Source organism: Mixia osmundae (genome assembly GCF_000708205.1).
Source record: "Mixia osmundae IAM 14324 unplaced genomic scaffold scaffold_7, whole genome shotgun sequence".
Lineage (NCBI taxonomy): Eukaryota > Fungi > Basidiomycota > Mixiomycetes > Mixiales > Mixiaceae > Mixia > Mixia osmundae.
Window position 1 is genome coordinate 208,719 of NW_014575557.1, and position 22,409 is coordinate 231,127.

General features: G+C 54.4%; 10 protein-coding genes across 10 annotated transcripts; 4 read left to right on the top strand and 6 right to left on the bottom strand.

Annotated features, from left to right (window-relative positions):
* Positions 1-5: 5 nt before the first annotated feature.
* On the bottom strand, positions 6-420 carry L969DRAFT_18307 (uncharacterized protein; the record flags this gene model as incomplete). The annotated part of the gene is made up of 2 exons (XM_014711270.1): positions 6-29; positions 85-420. The coding sequence occupies 2 exons, from the start codon at positions 418-420 to the stop codon at positions 6-8; spliced, it is 360 nt and encodes a 119-aa protein (XP_014566756.1).
* Positions 134-1,601, top strand: L969DRAFT_88728 (uncharacterized protein). The gene is made up of 3 exons (XM_014711391.1): positions 134-839; positions 897-1,124; positions 1,176-1,601. The coding sequence occupies exons 1-3, from the start codon at positions 540-542 to the stop codon at positions 1,563-1,565; spliced, it is 918 nt and encodes a 305-aa protein (XP_014566877.1). The 5' UTR covers positions 134-539; the 3' UTR covers positions 1,566-1,601.
* L969DRAFT_88729 (uncharacterized protein) lies at positions 1,565-2,843 on the bottom strand. The gene is made up of 3 exons (XM_014711392.1): positions 2,495-2,843; positions 2,331-2,441; positions 1,565-2,270 (listed from the first exon to the last, which is right to left on the bottom strand). Exons 1-3 carry the CDS (start codon positions 2,756-2,758, stop codon positions 1,608-1,610), a joined length of 1,038 nt encoding a protein of 345 aa, XP_014566878.1. The 5' UTR covers positions 2,759-2,843; the 3' UTR covers positions 1,565-1,607.
* Positions 2,842-4,716, top strand: L969DRAFT_88730 (uncharacterized protein). The gene is made up of 5 exons (XM_014711393.1): positions 2,842-2,885; positions 2,939-2,984; positions 3,043-3,122; positions 3,174-3,716; positions 3,765-4,716. The coding sequence occupies exons 1-5, from the start codon at positions 2,881-2,883 to the stop codon at positions 4,681-4,683; spliced, it is 1,593 nt and encodes a 530-aa protein (XP_014566879.1). The 5' UTR covers positions 2,842-2,880; the 3' UTR covers positions 4,684-4,716.
* Positions 4,707-6,565, bottom strand: L969DRAFT_18311 (uncharacterized protein; the record flags this gene model as incomplete). Its single annotated transcript, XM_014711271.1, has 3 exons — positions 4,707-5,638; positions 5,690-6,481; positions 6,538-6,565. The coding sequence occupies 3 exons, from the start codon at positions 6,563-6,565 to the stop codon at positions 4,707-4,709; spliced, it is 1,752 nt and encodes a 583-aa protein (XP_014566757.1).
* A 52-nt stretch (positions 6,566-6,617) lies between these two features.
* Positions 6,618-9,450, top strand: L969DRAFT_76313 (uncharacterized protein; the record flags this gene model as incomplete). Its single annotated transcript, XM_014711394.1, has 3 exons — positions 6,618-8,585; positions 8,642-9,214; positions 9,265-9,450. The coding sequence occupies exons 1-3, from the start codon at positions 6,642-6,644 to the stop codon at positions 9,448-9,450; spliced, it is 2,703 nt and encodes a 900-aa protein (XP_014566880.1). The 5' UTR covers positions 6,618-6,641.
* A 27-nt stretch (positions 9,451-9,477) lies between these two features.
* Positions 9,478-11,880, bottom strand: L969DRAFT_95386 (uncharacterized protein; the record flags this gene model as incomplete). The annotated part of the gene is made up of 4 exons (XM_014711395.1): positions 9,478-9,776; positions 9,829-10,403; positions 10,523-11,598; positions 11,653-11,880. 4 exons carry the CDS (start codon positions 11,878-11,880, stop codon positions 9,478-9,480), a joined length of 2,178 nt encoding a protein of 725 aa, XP_014566881.1.
* A 1,199-nt stretch (positions 11,881-13,079) lies between these two features.
* Positions 13,080-17,828, bottom strand: L969DRAFT_82619 (uncharacterized protein; the record flags this gene model as incomplete). The annotated part of the gene is made up of 6 exons (XM_014711396.1): positions 13,080-13,964; positions 14,012-14,527; positions 14,579-17,242; positions 17,297-17,366; positions 17,423-17,535; positions 17,583-17,828. 6 exons carry the CDS (start codon positions 17,826-17,828, stop codon positions 13,080-13,082), a joined length of 4,494 nt encoding a protein of 1,497 aa, XP_014566882.1.
* Positions 17,829-18,144: 316 nt separating this feature from the next.
* On the bottom strand, positions 18,145-19,186 carry L969DRAFT_50851 (uncharacterized protein; the record flags this gene model as incomplete). The annotated part of the gene is made up of 6 exons (XM_014711397.1): positions 18,145-18,180; positions 18,242-18,345; positions 18,400-18,471; positions 18,610-18,786; positions 18,845-18,938; positions 19,079-19,186. The coding sequence occupies 6 exons, from the start codon at positions 19,184-19,186 to the stop codon at positions 18,145-18,147; spliced, it is 591 nt and encodes a 196-aa protein (XP_014566883.1).
* A 179-nt stretch (positions 19,187-19,365) lies between these two features.
* On the top strand, positions 19,366-22,372 carry L969DRAFT_95388 (uncharacterized protein; the record flags this gene model as incomplete). Its single annotated transcript, XM_014711398.1, has 9 exons — positions 19,366-19,851; positions 19,909-19,985; positions 20,045-20,270; positions 20,319-21,055; positions 21,112-21,328; positions 21,378-21,519; positions 21,573-22,004; positions 22,056-22,300; positions 22,349-22,372. The coding sequence occupies 9 exons, from the start codon at positions 19,366-19,368 to the stop codon at positions 22,370-22,372; spliced, it is 2,586 nt and encodes an 861-aa protein (XP_014566884.1).
* Between the last annotated feature and the right edge of the window lie 37 nt (positions 22,373-22,409).

Here is a 22,409-nt window from a genome sequence, read left to right on the forward strand (position 1 = left end):
ATGGCCTATTCTCGCTCGAGCTTGCGCAACTGTCAAGCCGTCGCTTAGTCAAGCAGGCATAGCTCCAATAATAGGAGTACTGACCAGCTCGAACTGGGATCGGTCAAAGTGCTTGTGCTTCTGCTGCTTGGGCACATAACGCTCTATCCTCAAATTAGGCGGCAACACTCTCTCATCCGATCGAGCTCTCTCTATCGCCGCGTTCTCATCGAGCAACATGAGTTCCTCCGTAGACGGCAGGCCTGCCCTTTCGTATGCCTTTGCAATCAGTCGCGTTGAGGTCCGTTCTCGGAGGGGAGGGAGGTCAGCTTGGGCGGGCGGTAAGACGATCCTGTGGCCTTGCAGTGTTGACGTGCTCGGTACGATGGCTGAGACGGGATAGGCTCGCAGCCTGCCGAGTCTACCGATAGTCTGCATCATCTCTCCAAGCCACCCTGACTTGCTTGGATTCGGCTCCGGCTCTACTTTGCGGTCAATTTGGGTTCAGACAAATTTCCTCGACACGTCCGCCTCACGCACCCAAGCTGACCGAGCGAGCAATGTCTAGGCTGGCTCGAGCGAGCAGACCCGTGTCGAGAGGATGCGCAGCATGCGAGTTCAGCACATCTGCTTTCGTGCGAGCTGTACCGCCGAGCACATCAGCATCAGCCGATGGCAGCTCTTCTTCCACCACGGCGAGATCTGAGCAAGTGGGAGGGAGCAGCAGCGCCGTAGGCACAGGCAGGAAGAAGAACAATGCTCAGCCTGCTCTGACCAACTATGCCAAGTGGCTACGGACGGATGGCATCCAGTTCAAGCGACCCAGAACAGACGGTCAGCCCAATTGGATAGGATCATCTGTCTGTTCTCTCGTCCGTTGCTCACACAGAACGAGCTGATCCGAGCCCAAACGACAGCCATTCCCAGGCAATCCGAGCTTCAGGCCGGCAACGCCTCTGTCCGAGCTGACCAAGAATCGCATCTTTGTCTCTTTCCAGAACAAACTGCGACAGAATCTCCAGAGAGATCGTCCCCTGTCCGAGCTGGCCATCGTCAGAGAACTCGCCAACCGCCACCAGATTGCGATGGATCGAGTCAAAGCTGTCATCCGTCTCAAAGCCCTCTCGCTGGAATTCAAACAGAACGTAAGTCGACCGGCAAAATCGGATGGCTCCGGGCTGACGAGCTACTTGAAGGGCTTACCACTTCAGACGACTTTCCGAGACGGTATGGAACTCGCTCTCGGCGTCAGAGCCAACCAGAGCACGGCGATCACCGAACCTGTCGAAGGCAATGTAGAAAGGCGAGCAGGTCGACACCAGGTCTTTGAGATGTACGACGAAGAAGCGGGCGACGGAGCTATTCTGCTCAAGATACAAGAAGAAAAGGCCAAACGGAGAGCCAATGCTGATGCCCTGCGTGCTTCCGGCATCCTCGAAGGCAAACCTCTCGCGGTCGTCGAGCCAGTTCGACCGGGCAGGCCGAGACTGAGCGTACTCGACATTACAGGCACACCAAAGGGTCGAACGCTCGAGCAGACCTACCGAAATCTACCCAAAGCGAACAAGCAAAGGATTGTACAATAACGTGCGATATTGCATGCCTGCATTTGGACTTCTTGTGAACATCTATGCTTTCACGCCCAGGAATCTCTTGCAGCCTTCCCAGGTCGAGTAGGATATTGCCGTCATGGGGACCACTTTGATGTAACCGATCGACAGGCCGACGAAGAACCCTCGCCAACCTGACTTTGTCTGGATAGCTTGCGCCGCCTCCCAGAATCCTACCAGCCTATCAGGTCGAAGGAGTCCTCCGATTTGCATCCTCCGTCTGACGACTTCGAAAGGATACGAAGTCGTCTGAGAGGTAGCGCCCGCAATGGCTCCGCAGGCCAGATCGAGCAGCGTTCTATGCTCTTCTATTGTTGACCGATCGAAATATGTGGGCAACGATTTTCGTAATAATCCCCATACGGCGAAAGACGTCCCTGCATAAGGCACCATGCCGACGATGGAGACCGTGAATCCTCTGTAGAACTTCAGTAGGGGTATCTTGCTGAATGCGCTGTTGGGTGGGATGGTAGCAGTCGACAGTGGTTTGCCCTCTGAATAGATACGCCGAACGACGGGCAGGAATCGCGGTCGTTCAGATGTCGTGTGTCTCACGTCGAATGCCAGCCTGACTCGGATGAGTTCGAGCGGGTAGGTGAGAAAGACAGAGGTCACGCCTGCTATCGAACCCGCAAGGAAGAGTCTCATCGAGCTCTCCTTGTCCTTTGTGGGCATCAGTATCTGGCCTCGGTCATCATCCATTGAGCCCTTAGTTGTGCACGAGCCAGAGGACAGACTGACGCGATGTGCTTCGTCATAGGCCATAAACTTGATGGCAGCATAAGGAAAGATCCGCAAGAGCGTAGCCGAGTGTCCCTGCAAAAGTCCCCTCACGCCCGTCTCTTTGTAGATCTGCCAACTCCATGAGATCTACGGCACTTCAGGGAAAAGAGCGAGTGACGAACGAGAGAGGAAGCCCGGAACAAGCCAGAGAAGGAACCTGCATACTGCGCAAATGCGGGCTCTTGTGTTTGGAAGAGGATCTTGACTCTATCGAGCGGGGCGACAGAGGTCTTGGCGACACAACCTGCAATTCCTCCTGCCAATCCACTTCGGAGTATATCGCCCACTTCTTCCCGCTCCCTTCGTCCGCCTGTTGTCCTTTGGCCGGGCTTGCTCCTTGGCGGTCGCTCTAGGTCTTTGGAGGAGCCCTGCACGAACTCGCGCATCGATGAGCGTCAGTAGCCGAGTGAAGCCTGATTTCTGGGAGCAGGTGCTGACGTGTCACGTGGTTGCCGGCCTGGCAGGCCATTCGCGACCGAGCGAACATCAGCGGTCTCGACTGGAGGCGATGAGGCAAGCTTGCGCAGGGTCCCAGGTGCAGTACTGACTCGGTAGATCTATTGCAGCAAGTTCGTGCGAGCATCACGCTATCGGCATGTGTACGGTCAGGCTGTGAGACCGCTTCTCAGTGCGAGCTCCAGACGCGCGACTGATCAGACGAGCTCGACAGGTCAAGAAGGAAGCGGCGTATGACAACTTGAAAGTGTCTGCAAGCGCATGGGATACGGATCTCGTCTCTATCAATCCAAAGTACGTCCGACGCTCGCGTCATAGTCCTCGCGACTGAGGGAGTTGGATCAGGTACCTTGCTGTCAACTACCAAGTCAGCGGAGGAGGAGCATTTCTCGTCTGCCCCTTGAGCAAGACGGGCAAGATCCCAGATATCTACCCGCTCTGTCGCGCTCACACGGCTCCCGTGCTCGACACTTCCTTCAACCCGTTCAACGATGACATTATCGCGTCGGGCGCAGAGGACTCCAAAGTCAAGATCACAAAGATCGACCAGGACAAGCTGGAAGCAGCATGGATAGACGGCGTAGAAGTCGTCGACCTCCTGCCGCTCTCGACCAATTTCTCACATGGCAGAAAAGTCGGCAATGTGCTCTGGCATCCCACAGCAGAGAACGTCCTCACATCAGCGTCGTACGATATCAAGCTGTGGGATGTCACGCACGAATCTGCACAGGCCGAACTGGCCGCACACCCTGATATGGTCCAATCGATGAGTTACAATTGCACGGGCTCACTCCTCGCGACGACGTGCAAGGACAAAAAGCTGCGCATCTTCGATGTCAGATCTGGCCCTGCGCCCATTAAGATCGCCGATTCGCACACGGGCGTCAAGTGAGTCCAAGATCATCTTTTTGACGTTCCTGGCTCAAACAGATACAGAGCGAGTCGCGTTTGCTGGCTAGGCAATCTCGACCGAATCGTCACGACGGGGTTCAGCAAGCTCAGCGATCGACAGGTTTTCCTCTGGGACTCTGACACACTTACCAAGCCCATCAAGCAACTCACGATCGACACGTCGTCGGGCACACTGATGCCTTACTGGTCAGACAATTCCATCCTCTTCCTGGGCGGCAAAGGCGATGGCAACATCCGCTACTACGAATACGAGAACGACGATCTCGTCTATCTCACAGAATACAAATCCAGCGATCCTCAGAGGGGTATCACCTTTATGCCTCGTCGAGCGCTCAATGTGAGCGATTGCGAGATCGCGAGAGCGTACAAAGTCACGAGCAACATGGTCGAACCCGTTTCCTTCATCGTTCCTCGCAAGTCAGACGCCTATCAAGCTGATATATACCCTCCTGCTCCAGCTGGCAAATCCAACTTATCCGCTCCCGACTTCTTCTCAGGCGAGACAAAGCCACCCATCTACATCGAATTGGAGCACAAAGCCGAGACGGCAGCCCCGCCGAGCTCGGCGCCCACAACGCCCGTGACGGCCAGAACGATAAAGAAACAGGTATCCGTCGAACCGGTTCCAAAATTCGAGCCTGCTCCTTCGAAACTGGCAGTTGTCATTCCGGAGCCCAGCGAACCTGAGCTACCGCCCGTCAGCGCAAAAGCAGTCGAAGAAACTCCTGCGCTGGCCCCAGAGGAGACTATACCACCTGTCGAGCAAGAAGCGGTGCCTATACTCGCGCCTGTACACACGAATGGCGGTGGCGATCATGAAGAGATGGCAGAGCTGAAGAGTCAGCTAGCCGAACGAGATAATACCATCAGACACTTGGAGCTCAAGATCGAGCAACTCATGGCCTCACGACAAAGGGCGATAGATCATCTCAGCGCTCTGTAATACATACAAACGAGGCATTGTTTCTACTTGGACATGTAGGCTTTCCAGCCCATCGTATCGAGCGATTCGATCTTTGCTTCCACCTCTTGCTCTAGAGAGACTTGGTAGTCTATCATGGCTTGCCTGTAATCCGAGACAGTATCGCCCAAGATGCGAATGGCGAGAAGAGCTGCATTAGTGGCATTGTTGATGCCTACTGTTGCTACTGGGATTCCTCTGGGCATCTGGACGATCGAGTAGAGCGAATCGACGCCGTCTAGCACGCTCGCTTTGATTGGCACACCGATGACGGGCAAAGGTGTGTGAGAGGCAACCATTCCGGGTAAGTGTGCTGCGCCGCCCGCGCCTGCAATGATGACTTTGAGACCTCTCGATTGTGCTTCGATGGCATAGGTGTTCATCAGGTCGGCAGTACGATGTGCCGATCGAACGGTCAGCTCAAAAGGCACTTTGAAGTTTTCGAGTATCTCGGCAGCTTTGCTCATGACGGGCAGATCCGAATCTGATCCCATGATGATGCCTACCATGGGTAGAGGATGGGATAGACCAGGTCTGATTACGAGTGGATAAGCGGTCGATGGTGATTGGGTATAAGATGCAGGTAGAGCTGCAAGAAGGGGCAGCAATCGATCTTGTACCTGTGCATCCGATTCGCCTACAACGGTGATGTGTCCCATCTTCCTTCCCGGTCGACAGTCTGCTTTGCCATAGAGATGCGTCGTCGCACCGTCGACGTGCAGACTGGCTCGAACGACAGAGGAAATCTCTTCCATCGAGTTGGATGATCCGAGCAGGTTGAGCATGACGGCGGATCCCACTTTCATCTCTGTAGAACCTAGCGGGTAGCCTAGTATCGCCCGTAGGTGATTCTCATATTGCGATGTCAAGCAAGCCTCGATCGTATAGTGACCCGAATTATGCGGCCTTGGTGCGATCTCGTTCACCAAGATCTCCCCTGACATTCCGCGTGAGCAGGAAAAATTCCGAACAGTGAAGAGGGACTGACCACTTGGCATGAGAAACATCTCGACGCCAAAGATGCCTACCGCGCCATCACCAAAAGTGCCAACTGCTTGCTCTGCAATCTGACGGGCTCTCTCTCTGGTCGACCTGTTGCCTTTCCTGAGGGGGCAAATGACGAGATGACAGATCGAGTCTCGATGGATCGTCTCTACTGCAGGGTAAGATGCGATCTTGCCGTCTCTGCCTCTGACGACCATCACTGCAATCTCGCAAACAAAGGGTGCGAATCCTTCTGCGTAGAGCGGTCGTTGTCCTTTGCCGAGCGCTTCGATGGCCTTTGCGATCTCTGCCGGAGCATCTGACTTGAGCAGATAGTTGCCTTTGCCATCGTAGGCCATCGTACGAGATTTGAGCATGAGCGGCAAGCCCAGTTGTTGTATTGCTTGCGTTATGGAACTCGTTGCAGATGATGGCTCGACCGGTAGAAAGCGCGCCAGGGGTATGCCATGCGATTGGAAATGGCGCTTTTGCTCGTACTTGTCTTGTATGAGCTTGATCGTTGCAGCACTGGGGAAGATATCCATCTTTGCAGCTTCGGTCGTTGACATTTTGGAGAGCTGATCCGTGTCGACGTGCTCAATCTCCACCGTGAGGACGTCAACTTTTGCAGCAAGCGCGGCGATGCATGCAGGGTCACCGAACGAGCCTGTGATGTGATCTTGGGTACGATGGGAGAGCTGCTTGGCGGGTGAAGTAGCTGATGGATCCAAAAAGACAATGTCGAGGTTCAGTCGGTGACCGGCCTCGAGCAGCATCCGCCCGAGCTGACCGCCGCCTGCATATCCCTCGTCATCAGCGCTCCTGTACTACTGTCAGACTTCTCTTGCCTACCCAGGACGCCTATCCTTCGAGTCTCCATGGGTGCGGCAGATGGCGACAAGGTGCGCGTCAAATTTCTGTCGACGAGAGCAAGACGACGACGCAGACCGAGCAAGATGCCGACGGTGTTCAGTCAGCTCGCAGTGCTCTGTGAGGCAGACGCAGAGACCGACAAGATCTTGCTCGAGCAAGCAAGCCGAGTTGCTCCTCTGCTGCTCGATCTGGCCTCTTTCGAGTCACTTGCCAACACTGCATCAGCCTTGCTCTCCTCGTCCGAAGTCTGGCTCGATCTGTCGTCTCAGCCCGATGTGAGCACGTTGGCAAGCAAGCAGCTCGATGGGGGCATCTCAAGGGTCGTTGTAGCACCCGCTACGACTGAGGATGCTCAACAGCTGCTTCAGGCCGGCTTGCCCACTGAGAGACTCGTTCTGCGCTTGTCACCCGAGAGTTCCATCTCATTGCCGAGCATACTAGAAAGGACTTCACTCACTGCACTTCTCGTCGACATGCCGGTCGCGCAAGATGGACAGATTGATTCTGCCGTCTTGGCCAGCTTCAGAGAGGCACTCGGCGGCAAAGCGAGCCGAGAGACCATCTCGCTCTTCATACGACCTACGTTCACGACCCAAGAGACTCTGGGAGTGGACGCGAGAGATGCAATCAGGTCGAGCTTCGTAGCAGGCACGCCAGTGCTTGACTTGCGTTCCCGAGACGGTCTCGAGCAGATCACCTCGGCTTTCCTGAGCGCGCTCAAGACAGATCGACCTGATGCGCTCTATTCTACAGTCGTAGCTAGCTCGACGGCTTCGCGTCTGCCCCTTGGACTCGTCTACTCTTCCGCCGAATCCATCAAAGCTTCTATCGAAACAGGTCGGGCAACTTACTTCTCGCGCTCTCGTAATGAAATCTGGAAGAAAGGCGAGACGTCAGGCGCGACCCAAGTGGTCGAGCGCATTCTGATCGACTGCGATGGAGATGCTCTCCTCTTCTCGGTCGTCCAGAAACAGGGCACCTCGTTCTGTCATACCGAAAAGTCAGTCTCTTGCTTTGCACCCCTGCAAGGTTTGGCAGATCTCGAGCAGACGCTCTTACAACGCAAGGCCAACTCACCAGCTGGAAGCTACAGCAAGCGATTGTTCGACGATAGCGCCTTACTCGAGGCTAAGATCAGAGAAGAGGCGGACGAAGTGTGCAGGGCGACAACTAAGGAAGAGACTGCAGCGGAAGTCGCAGATCTCATCTACTTTGCTCTCGCCCGGTGTGTGAGCAAAGGTGTCACGCTAGCAGACGTTGAAGCTGTCCTGGACAAACGAGCGCTCAAGCTCACTCGTCGACCGGGCAATGCCAAGCCTGCCTTTACCAACGGCGCGAACGGCGATAAGCAAGAAGAAGCAGTAGCCAATCTAGCGAATCGATCGACCGTGCTACCCATTGCTCAGCTGAATGGTACACATCCCGAAGCGAGCCAGCCCAATGGCCGCATCGTGCCGCCTATCTATACCCTTGCAGACTGTTCTGCCAAAGAACGCCAGGCGCTCCTGAAGCGTCCTCTCGTAGACTCGAAAGACATGGTTGCAAAAGTCCAACCCATTCTCGACACAGTGCGAACCGGCGGCGACGTCGGACTGAGATCCTTCATCGAGAAATTCGATCGCTGTCCTCTCGCTGCTTCATCGCAATGGTCTCATACCCTCACAGCGCCTTTCCCAGACGAATTGGCGCGAATAGATCCCAAGACCAAAGCAGCGATCGATGTCGCGTTCGAGAACATCAAGCTCTTCCATGCTCGTCAGATGGACAAGGAATCTGTCGTTCTCAAAGTCGAAACCATGCCCGGTATAGTTTGCAGCCGCTTCGCGAGACCTATCGATAGAGTGGGACTATATGTTCCCGGTGGAACGGCTGTGCTACCGTCTACTGCCATGATGCTCGCTATTCCTGCTCATATCGCTCAATGTCCTTTCATCTCCATCGCCACGCCACCTTCGTCAGAAGGCAAGGTCAGGCCCGAGATCGTCTATATCGCTCAGAAATGCGGCGTTCATCAGATCGTCATGGCGGTCAGTCCTCTGCTCGTGTCAGCTAATCCTCGCTGATCGATTGGCCGGATTGACAGGGAGGAGCACAAGCTGTGGCTGCGATGGCCTACGGCACAGAAACAGTGGGCAAAGTCGACAAGATCTTCGGACCCGGCAATCAATGGGTCAATGCCGCAAAGATGGCCGTATCCATGTCGATGGGAGACGCCGTCAGTATCGACGCACCCGCCGGTCCGAGCGAAGTCCTCGTCATTGCCGATCGTACTGCAGATGCAGCTTTCGTCGCTTCCGATCTGCTTTCTCAGGCAGAACACGGTCCAGATTCTCAAGTTGTCTGCTTGGCCATCAACCTGACGGACGATCATCTGACGGCCATACAAGATGAGATTAACAAGCAAGCTTCAGTCCTACCTCGAGTGGGCATCGTCAAGCAAGCCATCTCGAAATCGCTCACTGTTCGGTGTGCACATCTGAAGGAAGCGCTTGCATTCAGCAATGACTATGCACCAGAACATCTCATCCTTCATCTTGAGGATGCGCCCGGCGCTCTGGACCATGTCAGAAACGCAGGTAGTGTGTTCGTGGGTGCCTATAGCCCAGAATCGTGCGGAGACTATGCCTCGGGCACGAACCACACGCTCCCTACTGCGGTAAGTTACTTGTCGGATGTCTTCACAAGGCTGATCCTTGGCATCTGCAGGGCTACGCGCGCCAGTACAGCGGTGTTTCCACATCGGCTTTCTTGAAACACATCACTTCTCAGCAATTGACGGCAGAAGGTCTCGACAAGCTCGGACCATCTGTCGTCACGCTTGCGGAAGTCGAAGGCCTCGAGGCTCACGCGAATGCTGTTCGAGTGAGATTGCAGCGTCGAGGCGCAGAGTAGACTTTTTCTGTCGTATGCAGATTTGCCCTAGGCCATCGCACGCGTCCGACTGCCTTGAAGTACTGATAGGCTTGTATCGAGATCGTTTGCGTTGGCACCTGAGCCGACTTGAAAGCCACGTAACAGGCTTACGTCTGAGTCGCGTGATGCAGTGCTGAGCATGTCGGGCATACGGTCTATCCAAGCGACGGGCAGACTGCTCTCTATAGAGGTTGTGTTACTTGGTGTGATGTGCTCGAACCCGCGCGGACAAGGATACTGCCAGTCTGTCACGTCGAGTTCGTCCACCTTGGCACGCAGCCTTTGCACGATGTTCTTGCTCAACGCTGTCACACCCAGCTTGAGCACAGAACGCGAGGCTGAAGCCACATCACTGACTCTGCTCGTCGTAATGAGCAAGGTTGCGCTTGATGAGCATTGCAGCATGTTCAGCCCGCCAAGAGTCATCGAGTTCCCACGTGAATGCCTTTGGCTGGTCCCAGCCGAGATCCCTGAGCACTCTTGCTTCTACTTCTTCCTCCGTAGCGTCTATCAAGCTATCGTCATCGGCCATGTCTTCATCCTCGTCGGACGACTCGTAATCTGCAGATGCCCATCTGTCTCCTCCTTCGTCCATGAGACTCGCAGTCGCTTCTGTTGCCGTCCTGCTCTGCCCGCGCCGATAATCTGGCGTCTGAGCAGCATACGGTCGGTTTCGGTAGGTCTCCAGTTCGCCCGCATCGACGCTATCTGCCGTGATATCCTCTTGGTGCGACATGTGCGTTTGCTCGGACAAGACTGATGCGCCGGCGGGGAAGCCGGGAGAAGAGGTCGTGATGTCTGTGGACGCTGTTGTGGAAGTGCCGGCATTGCGATAAAGCTCCGGCGACGCCGACATGGCAACGTATCGATGTCCGTTCAAGCCGACAGTCGCGCGTTCGCGTCGTTCATCATCGATTGGTACGGTACCGTGACTTCAGAAAGAATGACCAGCGCTCAGTGGCCTATACTGCTTGCACGTGTGGGGCAACAACAGCGCTACTTCTCTTTCTGATCGTTAAGGCATCGTCAGTATGGCAAAGCGGCATCCCACTGACTTTGCCTCGGCCGATAGGGGGGCAGTAAATATTTTCGATTGGCAAAGAGTCTGTCATCGAGATCATCGAGGTGACCGGTCTCATTGAGAGACTGGCGATCTAGTACGGTGATCTTGCGTGCTTTGAGTGCCCGATTGAGGCGGCCCAGAATACGGTGCCAGCGACCGAGTTCCATCATGTCTGCATTGGGAACGCCGTCCCAATTGATGCCAACGGTATGCAGGGTCGGCAATGCTGGCAGCTCGTGAAGCAGTGCCTCCATCGCTTTCGTGCTGTGGATCTGGACGTCGCACAAGCTTGGCATGATGATCCTTTGTGCGAGCATCGACACGTTCGAAACATGAAGGCGCCTGAGCTCGCTCATGGGGAGTCTATTTGATGGATCGAGGCGTATCCCTGGTCTCGGGATGTCGTCCACGAAATGATGGAGTGTCTTGATTGAGTTGCAGTGCGCTCTTAGGATAGCCATGACCGCTTCTGGCGTAAAGGCATACTGCAGCGCCAGAGTATGGAGCTGGCTCTTCCAGTCATCAGACCACGCAGATGCTGGTACTTGCATCCGGGTCAAGAGATACAGTTCTTGCAACGATGGATGACCGACGATCGCGCGAGCGAGCGCAACCTGAGCTGACATACGAGCTTCGAAGTTGGATTCGGGCGGTCTGGTGCCGCGCTGCAGATCAGAGGAGATGTGCAAGCTACGCAACTGCCCGCACAGCTCGATGATCCGCGGCACGTGCTGATTGGGACCACTTGGACCTGCGCTTTCGGGATCGGTCACAAGCTCGTCATAATTTGTGATCCTGAGCTTCATGAGCCTGTGCGACAACTCTGGTACATTGAGGAAGAGTCTCTCCAGATGACTAGCTCCATGCAGTGAGCTCGAAAGCGAGTCAAGGTCTTGCATCATTTCGAAAAGCTCGATGTAAATTTGGCTGACTGTCTCCTGATCGCAGAGTCTGATGAACAGATCTCTGTCGTCAAAGTCCTTGATCATGTTTTGCATACCACCTGACGCGGACAAAGTGTCAACGAGGCTTGCCAGCGCATCGACAGACCATGGCTGGATAACCTGCGACGCTGCAGCAAATCAGCTCAGCCTTGAGCTGAGTGATCGCTAGCTCGCCCTGAAGAGACGCTTGCGGCAAACACTTCTGATGTACTTGCATGTCTCGCTGAGCGCAGTGACGTCAACTTGGCGTTTCTTCCTCTCTGGCTTCTCTGCGACGGTCTTGCTGCCAGGACGGTGTGCATAATCGCGATAGGCCGGCGAATGATCGAGGCAGTGCAAGACGATCTTGTCTAGCAGCTCTGGTGGCAAGCTGTCGAGCCTCGCTAGCGGCGATACGTCCATCGTGCCTCCTGGCCACAGATAAGCCAGACTGATGACGCTTGCTGCGTGCAGACTTCGTCGAAGCTGTCCGACCACTGCTGATCGGACTAGCTGCCGGTGATGACGAGCATTGTCGTGGGGTGACTGGCGAAGCGGCTGCTGACCCGTCGCAGTCGTGTCGACATCGATCTTATCGACTTTAATCGATCTCTCTCGGTCGATCGCGTGCGCGCTGAAGACAGAAACTGGATTTCGCTCCTCAACAACCTCGAACCCCTAAAACCATCAGGCATCCTTGATCGAGCTCAATGACTCTCAAGCTCGAGTAGCAAGCCTGATCAATCACGCAGCAAGACATTACGGTGCTCAGGATCCAACGGATCCATGTCTCTCAGCCAATTGCCTCCTGCGCTACTCAGGCCAATCGGCGAATGCCTCCTCCAAGAGGCAGGCCAGCAGGATGTCGCCAGGCTCATGCGATAGTCTCAGCGGCTCAATACGATCTTGAGATCTGTTCTGTACAGCTAAATGCGTCTCTTGTCCTCGAAAGAAGCACGAGCGCTGCTCAAAACGTTGGTTGCTGATGCGCGACTCTGTCGGGCTATCCGTCAGCTCGAGATCGTGTGCCAGCAGATGATCCCGTTGACGATTCACCGGCCGCTTTTCGAGGACGTGAAGCGATCTTTCGCGAGGCAGAGGGAATCACGGAACTCGTCTGGACAGATCCAACGATGTCAAGCGAAGGCTGCGCCGCCTTTGCTACCCATAAGCTAGAGAGCCTTGATATTGTCGGGGAAGTATATGGCAATCTCAAGCAAGGCCCTACTTTGCCAGTGCTTCAGATCAGCAGCACCCTGCATAGACTCGTCTTGCTCGTACCGAACGAATTCAACCTGCAAGCATTCGCCAGAGTCTTTCAGGCCGCATCTGCTCCCAAATCTGTCGATCTTGAGCCTCATCTTATGCGGCGATGTCTTCGCACTGCATCACCACCGACCTATAATGAGCTGGATTGCATTCTTTGATGCTCTTAGCGTTACCTTTTGTGAAGGCGAAGTCAAGATCACGCTTCGCTCAGAAGACTCGAGACAACGCGCGATCGCTTGACGGGTTGATCGTTCAGCGGCGTCTTCGCGATGTCCCGAGTACAGTGTAAGAATGCACGGCCGTAGAGTTACAACATTGGATCACAACATCGCCAAAAATTTGAAGAAGCAATTTTAAGGCTCAAAATCATCTTCGTCGCTATCTGCGACTTTGGCGCGAGATCGTGACTTCGACTTCTTTGGCTCGTATGTCTCCTCATCGCTCTCATCAGAATTGAGCATCGAGCTGGCACGTTTGGCGTTCGTTTTGGCTGCGCGAGCCGGTGCCCTTGGCTTGGGCGCAAGTATCAGCTCAGGCGTGCTGTCTGCGCTCTTGCCCGGACTGAAATCATCTTCATCGTCAGAGAGCTCAACGATGGACTGCTCGCGCTTGGCAGTCTTGGCTTTGGGTTTTTCAGCCGCTTTCTTGGGCTTTGGCGCGACTGGTGTCGCGTCTACGGAGACCGGCGTTGCCTTCATGCTCTCATTGTCGGCAATACTGAGAACAGATTCGGCCCGCTTGGTGGCTTTGGACTTCGCTACTGGCGTGGCGATGCTACTGATGGGCGAATCAATCACCATCGCATTGGTCGCTTTGACCGGCTTCTTGAAATCCAAGAAGTCATCTTCGTCTGACTCTTCTAGAATAGACGTTGCTCTCTTGGCATTCGTCTTTGCCTTCCGGAAAGGTGCTCGGCTGGCAGTCGATGCAATACTGACTGCGGGCGAAGAATCGACTTTGCTTTTCTTGACAGCCGCCTTTTTGGCGCCTGGCTTGTAATCATCATCTTCCGAGCCGTCAAAGCTAGACGCAGCGCGTTTGGCCGATTTGCCTTTGCGTGCAGCCGCCTTTGCCTTGCTCAGACTGGTCTTGAGAATGTTCTCATCCTCGACGAGTGCGGACTGCCAGCTGAGCTGCAAAGCGTCAAGATCTTCGATCCAGAGCATCTTGGGTGTCTTAGCCAACAGAATATTGAGCTCCGCTTCCTTCTCGTCGCGTTGAGCCAGCAATTTGGCAGCCTGCGCAAGGGTTAGCTCGGTAAACGGCATCAAGCAAACGGGCGCACCTTTTCAGCAGTCAGCGTTGACAATGCTAGGCCGAAGAGATATTCGTAGTCAGCAGCGCTGAGATCGAGCGCATCGTTTGCCGCATCGTCCTCGTCAACGTCGACAGCGACGCGTTTGCCTCGAGGGAACGGCTGATAAGACTTGGCGCGCAACTCCGCGACCAGCTCTGCGCGCTTGCGGTTGGCAATGACGAGCTCTTTGTTGATGATAGCAAGGATGAAGCGGGCTTGATTCGAGAGGCGTTGATGTGCGAGCTCGAGCTCTTTGGTGAGGTACTCCTTGCGCTTTTGGTAGAATGTCAGACGGAAGTCATAGAATGCATCGAGTATCGCTTCTGGAGTCGAGTATTTCTGGATCTTGCCTTGCAAATCGAAGCACACCATGTTACCTGTAGAGACCGCCGACGAAAGCTTGAATGTCTTTTCGATGCCGTCTTTAGCAATGGCCTCTTTTCCCTTTGCTGTTAGCTGCAGCTTGAAGTGCACTGTCGTATTAGCGTGATACTCTTTGTAGTCCTAGTGTAAATGTCATGTCAGTGATCGTAGATTGAAGACTGTTTCTCCCACCTTGATAAGGGCAGGCGCCTTCTCTGTACCCTGAATCCAGGCTTCGAGCAGTTCTTTGTATGTCTGCGTCCAAACCCGTACGGGTAGCTCTGTGATTTCGAGTGTATCTTCGTCTGGTTGAGACCATACGCCAAGACATTTGAACTTATCAGCGCCAAGACGAACAATCTCTCCTTTGTAGCCTCGATACCAAGGAAGCAGAGGAATCCGCTCATCCTTGTCTGCCAGCTTTGCACGGAGGTTCGCAATGATGTCAGCAGGGTTGTATGTCGGGATGGTCGAGCTCCAACCGGTACCAATGCCGTCCGAGCCGTTGACGAGCACCATCGGAATCACGGGCATGTACCACGAAGGTTCAATGCTTTGACCGTCATCGCTCAGGTACGTCAGTAGATTATCATCCGCAGGATGGAAGATCGTGCGCGTAATCTGAGCAACGTTTGTGAAGATGTAACGAGCCGAAGCTGCATCCTTGCCACCCTGGAGACGCGTACCGAACTGACCGTTCGGATCGAGCAGATTGATGTTATTACTGCCGACGAAATTCTGGGCCAAGCCTACGATCGTGCCGTAGAGCGAAGCTTCACCATGATGGTAGGCAGATTGCTCGCTGACGTAGCCTCCAAGCTGAGCGACCTTGATCTCTTTCTTGAGATTGCGCTTGAAACAGCCAAAGAGAACTTTGCGCTGGCCAGGTTTGAAGCCGTCCACGAGCGAGGGTATCGAGCGAATGTTATCCGCCATCGAGTAGAGGATGAGCTCTCTGTTGACAAAGTCTGAGATCGGAATTTGCTTGATGCTGTGATCAAGGAAAGTGCCAGGAATGAAGCTAGCGAGCCAATCTTTGCGGTCGTCTGCTTTCTTCTTGTTGAAGGCCATGTCGATCAGGCTACGGTCCGCGTCATCTGATACGCGGAAGCCGAGTCGATGCGAATCCATGTCGCCAAAGTACTTGCGAGCGTCTGCAGCTGTGCTGGTACCCAAACCCTTGTAGTACTTTATGTCCCACCCGCGTCCATCGTTATTTTCGGCCTTCCATGCTTCATATTCTGGCATGGTAAAGAAGGCTCTTTCTTGTCGTGCACGACTGATCTTGACGATGGGCGTAATGAACTCGACAAGGAAGCCAGGAATGCGAAGGAGAGAGGGAAAGAAGTAATCCAGAAAGTTGATGATAAGGCCCTTGATGTGCGAGCCATCGTGATCTTGATCAGTCATGATCATGAGATGACCGTACCGGAGCGAGTCGACAGACTCGTATGTCTTTCCGTGCTGCAAGCCCATGATCTGCTTGACCGCATTGATCTCGATATTGTCTGTGAGCGTCTTGCCTTGCGATTCGCGAACATTGAGCAATTTGCCTCTGAGCGGGAAGACGCCGAATGTATCTCGACCGACAACTTCGAGGCCAGAGACTGCGAGTGCCTTGGCTGAGTCACCTTCGGTCAGGATGAGCGTGCAGTTGCGGCCGTTCTTCGTGCCAGCTTGATTGGCATCTTCGAGTTTCGATATGCCAGTAATGCGAGATCGCTTGTGCCCATCTGTCTTTTTGAGCTGCTGTTCTTCCTTGAACTTTGCCCAGTTGAGGACATTGTCGACGACGCCAGACTTTGTGATCTTCTTGATGAATTCTTCAGAGACTTTGCACCTCGAGCCGAACTTTCCAACGGGCAAGATCAAGTTCTCTTTCGTCTGCGAATCGAAGGAAGGGTTCTCGACCAGGCAATTGATAAAAATCCAGAGGTGAGGTCTGATCTGCGACGACTTGACATTGGCATGCTTGTTTTTCTTCTTGACAGCAGCGATGAGACCCTCTGTCAGCTGCTTGGCTACATGTTCGACGTGCGTGCCACCCTTTGTGGTCGCAATCGAGTTGACAAACGAGACTTGGTTGAAGTCGCCATCCGAGACCGTAAAGGCGACCTCCCAGCGTTCGCCAAATTGTTCGTAGATGATCTTGCCTGGCTGAGCACTTTTACCAGTGGGCGGCGCGCCTGCCAGATCAGTCGCCTGTGACTGAGACTGGGAAAGCGCAGGCGTGGCGGAGACGACAGAATTCGATCGAGCTCTGGCTTTGGTAGGCGTGGGCACATTGCCTTGTTCGTCAACAGCACGCGTGTAGAGCTCGACGTATTTCTTGAAATTGTTCACACGAAGCTTCTTGCCATTGAGCGATACCTGAACGTCCTTGACTGTTCCCGCCATGTCATACACTCTCTTCTGCAGAAGAGCTTCCGTGTCTGGGTCTAGACCGGCCTCTGCCATGTGTCCGAAGCGTTTGAAATCTGGCCTGAAGGTGATCTTGGTGTAGGCCTCGCCTTTCTTTGTGTCCGTGATCTTGGCTTTGCCTTTGCTCGACATATTGTTCGTCCAGGTCTGAACGTACTTCTTGCCGCTCTTCTGGCACGCAGTTTCGACGGTAAAGGAAGTCGAGTAGATATTGGCAAGCTTGGCGCCATAGCCGTTTCGACCACCCGTCGTCTTCTTGTCGTCGTCGTCATAGTTGGACGAAGTCAGTAGGTGGCCAAAGATGAGTTCGGGGATGTAGATATTTTCCTTTTCGTGAATGACGACCTCGATGCCCATACCGTTGTTCCAAACTGAGATCTCGCCCTTTTCGGTGTCGATGTTGACTTTGAGCTCTGACATGCTAGGGCATTGTTGCTGTCATGACGTTGAGCCGTGAGTGCGGGTATGTATGAAGCCAGTGTGACATACCTTTGCGTCTGCGGCATTGACAAGAATCTCATCAAAGATCTTGAAGAGACCGGGCACAAACGTGATTGTCCTGCGATGATAGCTGATCAGCAGCTGCGAGACCCAGGCGGGACGGAAGCGACATACTTTTGAGCCATACAAGAGCGAGTTGCATCCCAGATCCACATGGGCTGGGTGATAGACTCGACAGAGCCAATGTAGGTATCAGGTCGCAGGAGGACATGCTCAAGTTGTGTAATCTACAGGCAATGAGCTACGCTCGAGACCTGTCAAGGATCATCCGAACCTTCTGGTACTTTGCACTCGCAGATTTCTCGACCTTGTCGGTAGGCCCAGTCGAAGGCACGACATTCTCGCTCCCTTGAGACGGTTTGACGACTTTTGGCTTAGGGGCAGCTTTCTTGCCTGCACTGGCAGCTGCCTTCGTCTTGCCTAGCACATTGGTGATCTCTCTCGGGGCAGCAGGAGAAGATCCAATGCAGAACGAGGAGTCGTCGCCTTGGAATTCTGACGAGGCCGAGTCGCTTGCCATCCTTGCGCTTCTGCGCCAATCGAGCGTGACTCGGCTCCTGGGACTACAGTGATGTCGGACACAGGCTCCTGGTACACGTGAGCACGCTCGCAGGAAGCCGGCCAGCGCGGCGCTACTCGTGTAGACCCTCTTATTATACGCGAGCAACGCAAGCGCGACGCGTCTTTTGACTTTAATGGGCGTGGCCGTCGTCTGCCACTCGGCTTCCCCGCCTGGCAGCAAGTAAAACGCTGCTGCTGCTAAAACCCCGCGACTCAGCAAAGAGACGAATTGTACAACACGAGATGCATTGGATATGTTGAGTCAAGCGAAAAGGTCACTCTTCCGCTTGTACGAATGGATTCGCAATTTCCTCAAAGCTGAGAATGCATCTGCCCAGTCAGCACATGCCATGCTTGGCGGAAACAGAGTACTTGCCCATCTGTAGGGTTGATGACGACGATAGCGGTGCCTCTGATAACCGTCAGGCCCAGTGAACGATACTGCGCAGGATCGAGCGGCGCAAGCGTGTCGGGGTCTGATGGCCCGCGCTTGTGAGCTACTGATTCAAAACGGTGCGCGATCTGCGTACCTCTGACGAGCTCTTGCACGTCGTCCAGGACCATATTCATGAGCTGATCTGAGCCTTTGAGTACGCCCGTCACTGAAACAACGAGCAAATATCAGCATCTGTCAGCTCGAGTCCTTCGACGTGCTCGGAGGCTGTCCAAGAGCGTTCGCAGGGTGTATTGGCGGTAGAGCTGATGCTGGCCGCAAGCCTATCAGAGAGGAGAGAAATTACCTTCACGTCCACCGAGGAATTTGACTCGGATCCGCTGGTCTCTATACTTGCTCAGCTCGAGAATCGCTTCCTTCTTCGGCCTATCCGGTATGCTCGCCCCTCCTGGCCCGTTTCGAGCTGCGTTGGGCCCTCCGCCTCGTGCATTGCCTCCTCGAGATGGTCCGCCTCTATTTGAACCTCGCTGCAATAGTCCTCCTCATCTTAGCACGACCCTGTCACGCTGATGTGAATGGACCTGCCCCTCGCGCAGAGCCTCTGTCAGCCATCTTGGGCAGCCAGGCAATGCCAATTGATGCGATGATGGGTGCTCTCCCTGGCCGGCTCTGGCTCTGTGTCGCGATACGCGTCAAATCTTTTGGGCTTACCCTCGTCGGCCACATCCGCCAGACGGTACTCAAGTCGAGACGAGCGTGCACAGCGTCGGTGCAAGCCTGACCTACGCGGCCGCTCACATTCGCTCATTGCTCACTTCTCCGAGCTCGCAAGACGCCGCGATTCGGTAGCAAGTACGTGCAAGGAAAAGTACTGACTGCTCAATCCAGCTCGCTCTGTACCGGCGTGTCGTGCTGCGACGCATCAGAAAGCGCGCAGATCGACCTTTTTTGCAGTCAGTGAGCAGCTGCAGGACTTCAGCAGTCGGCACGGGCAGCTACCGCCGAAGCGAACCTCAAGGTTCACAGGCGTTAGCCGAGCCACCCTTTTGCTGAGCTATACGTGTCGATCTCACAGGAGCTGCCTGCTCCAACAAGAGCAAAGATGTCAAACGTAGTCGAGCTGCTCAGCGCGACCCTGTCTGCAGACGCAGCAGCGCGAGAGAACGCTACTTCGTCACTCGAAAGACTAGCAACCGAATCTTTCGGTCCCTATCTCGACGCGCTGTCATCTGCCCTGTCCAGCAGTGCCACGCAATCCTACCTGCGCAATGCTGCCGGTCTGGCCATCAAGAACGCGCTTTCTGCGAGAGACACCAGTCGGCAAGAGGATCTCGCGCTCAAATGGCTAGCAACGGAGCCGGCCACGAGGAACAAGATCAAGACTGACACTCTGCAGACATTGGCGAGCGAAGATCCGGTGGCGAGAAATGTGGCCGGTCAAGTCGTCGCGGCAGTGGCAGCCATCGAGCTACCTATCGGTCAATGGAACGATCTGATCGAAACAATGCTGCAATATGTCGGTCATGCAGACAATCCTGGCCTGCGTCAGGCTACATTGCAAGCTATCGGCTACACCTGCGAAACCATCGTCAGTCCCGCAGTCCTTTCTCGTATTCACCTTCGCTGACGGTTCTGGCCATGACAGAAGCCTGAAGTGTTGGCGCTACAATCAAACCAGATCCTGACCGCGGTCGTGCAGGGCGCAAGGAAGGAGGAGCCGAGGTTTGTGCTATGCCCCAACTCAAAGCCCACTGGTCTGATGAGGGGCCGGTGTCCTGAAGTACTGCAGTACAGCTTGCTGCAATTCATGCGCTCTTCAATTCGCTCGAATTCGTTCGCGAAAACTTCGAACGTGAGGGTGAACGAAACTACATTATGCAGGTCGTCTGCGAAGCTACACAATCTACCTCTTCCGACATTCAGATCTCCGCCTTTGAATGTCTCGTTCGGATCATGCACCTCTACTACGACAAAATGAAATTCTACATGGAACGAGCCCTATTCGGCGTGAGTCATGCGACACCTCCAATGTTGCCGATCTGACCAAGCTATCAGCTTACGATATTGGGCATGCGACACGAAGACGAACGCGTGGCGCTGCAAGCCGTCGAGTTCTGGTCTACAGTCTGTGACGAGGAGATCCAATTGGCGCTCGAATCGCAAGAAGCTGCAGAGTACGAGGACGTACCGTTGCGAGAATGTCAATACTATGCCAAGATTGCCCTGCCAGAGATCCTGCCAGTTTTGCTACAACTATTGACGCATCAAGAAGAAGACGCAACAGAAGACGAGTGGACAGTCTCTATGGCCGCTGCGACGTGTCTCGCGCTGCTGGCCCAGAGCGTAGGCGACGGTATCGTCACGCCCATCATCCCCTTTGTCGAGAACCACATCCGATCTAGCAATTGGCGTCACAGGGAAGCGGCAGTTATGGCATTCGGCTCCATTCTCGACGGACCCGACATCACCTTACTCGAGCCTCTCGTCAAAGAAGCCCTGCCGATTCTCATCGAGATGCTCCAAGACCCAACCGATCACGTCAAAGACACCACCGCTTGGGCTCTGGCAAAGATCACAGATGCGCTCGTCAGCTCGATCAGACCAGACGAACATTTACCTAGACTTATCAGTGCTCTGCTCGCCGGCCTCAACGACAGTCCAAGAATTGTCGTCAATTGCTGCTGGGCGTTTATGAACCTCGGTGAACAATTGGGCGACGAAAGTGCTCCATCTACAACGCTCAGCCAGTATTACGAAACTATCGTCACCGCGCTTCTGACCTACACAGAGAAGTACGCTCAAGCCAGTGCTCTGTACTTTGCACACAATTCATGGGTTTCGCCTGCAGGTCCTCGAACGAGAACCAATGCAGGACATCAGCGTATGAAGCCCTGTCGATCCTGTCTGCACATGCACCAGAAGACTGCGTGCAAGTCATTTCCGGATTGACGTTCACCATCATCGAGCGATCGGAGCGACTGCTCAGTATGGCCGATCAGATCCTGGGACAAGACGATAGGAACAATTACGACGAGCTTCAAAGCAATTTCTGCGCAGTCCTCACAGTACGTGATGATGTGCCGAGGTATGACATAGGCTCATTGGTGACAACAGAGCTTGGTGAGGAGGATAGGAACGGACCTCAAGCCCATGGCAGACAGAATCATGAGTCTGATGCTCAATCTGATACGAGTCAGCGGCAAGTCTTCCAGCATTCTCGAGGATGCATTCCTCTGCGTAGGTGCCATGACTTCTGGTACGTGTGCGTCTCAGCTTGTGGTGCTGCTGCTTATGCATATTGCGCTACAGTGCTCGAGCGAGATTTCCAATTGTATCTGCCCGCTTTCCTACCATTTCTGCAAACGGCACTCAATGCGCACCAAGAGTATCAGCTGTGTGGCGTCGGCGTGGGTCTCATTGGCGACATCTGTCGTGCGCTCGGCGAGACCAGTCTGCCCTATGCACAGAGCTTCATGGAAGCGCTCCTACAAGATCTGCAATCGACAGTATTGCATCGAAGCGTCAAACCGCCCATTCTCAGCTGTTTCGGCGATATCGCAATGGCCGTCGGTGCGGGCTTTGAGCCTTTCCTCGAGACGACCGTCAACATCCTGTTACAAGCTGGCGCGACACGAGCAGATCCGAGTGATTACGATCTGATAGAATACATCAACGAGCTCAGGGAAGGCATATTAGAAGCTTACACTGGCATCATTGGCGCAATGAAGACGAGCGGCAAAGGTCAGTCGATCGCTCGACCGGTAATGAATCTGGCTGATGTACCTTCTCCAGCGGACGCATTGGTACCTTATGTGCCATCGATTCTGACGTTCATCCATCTAGCAGTCACCGATCAAGATCGAACAGACCCAGTCATACGATCCTCTGTTGGCCTGCTGGGCGATCTGGCGGAAGCCTATCCGAACGGGCAGATCAAGAATGCTTTGCTCAGCGAATGGGTTTCTGAGCTGCTCAAGAATGCTCGCACGAGAAGTGGCAGCGCTGACACGAAGCGGACTGCCAAATGGGCCAAAGAGGTACGCTGATCTACTTGCCAGAGAACCTTGCTGACAGAAGGAACTCAGATGGTCAAGAGAGCGACACAGTAGATTGCTAGCGCAACCCTTCGGCAGCTTACCGCTGGTC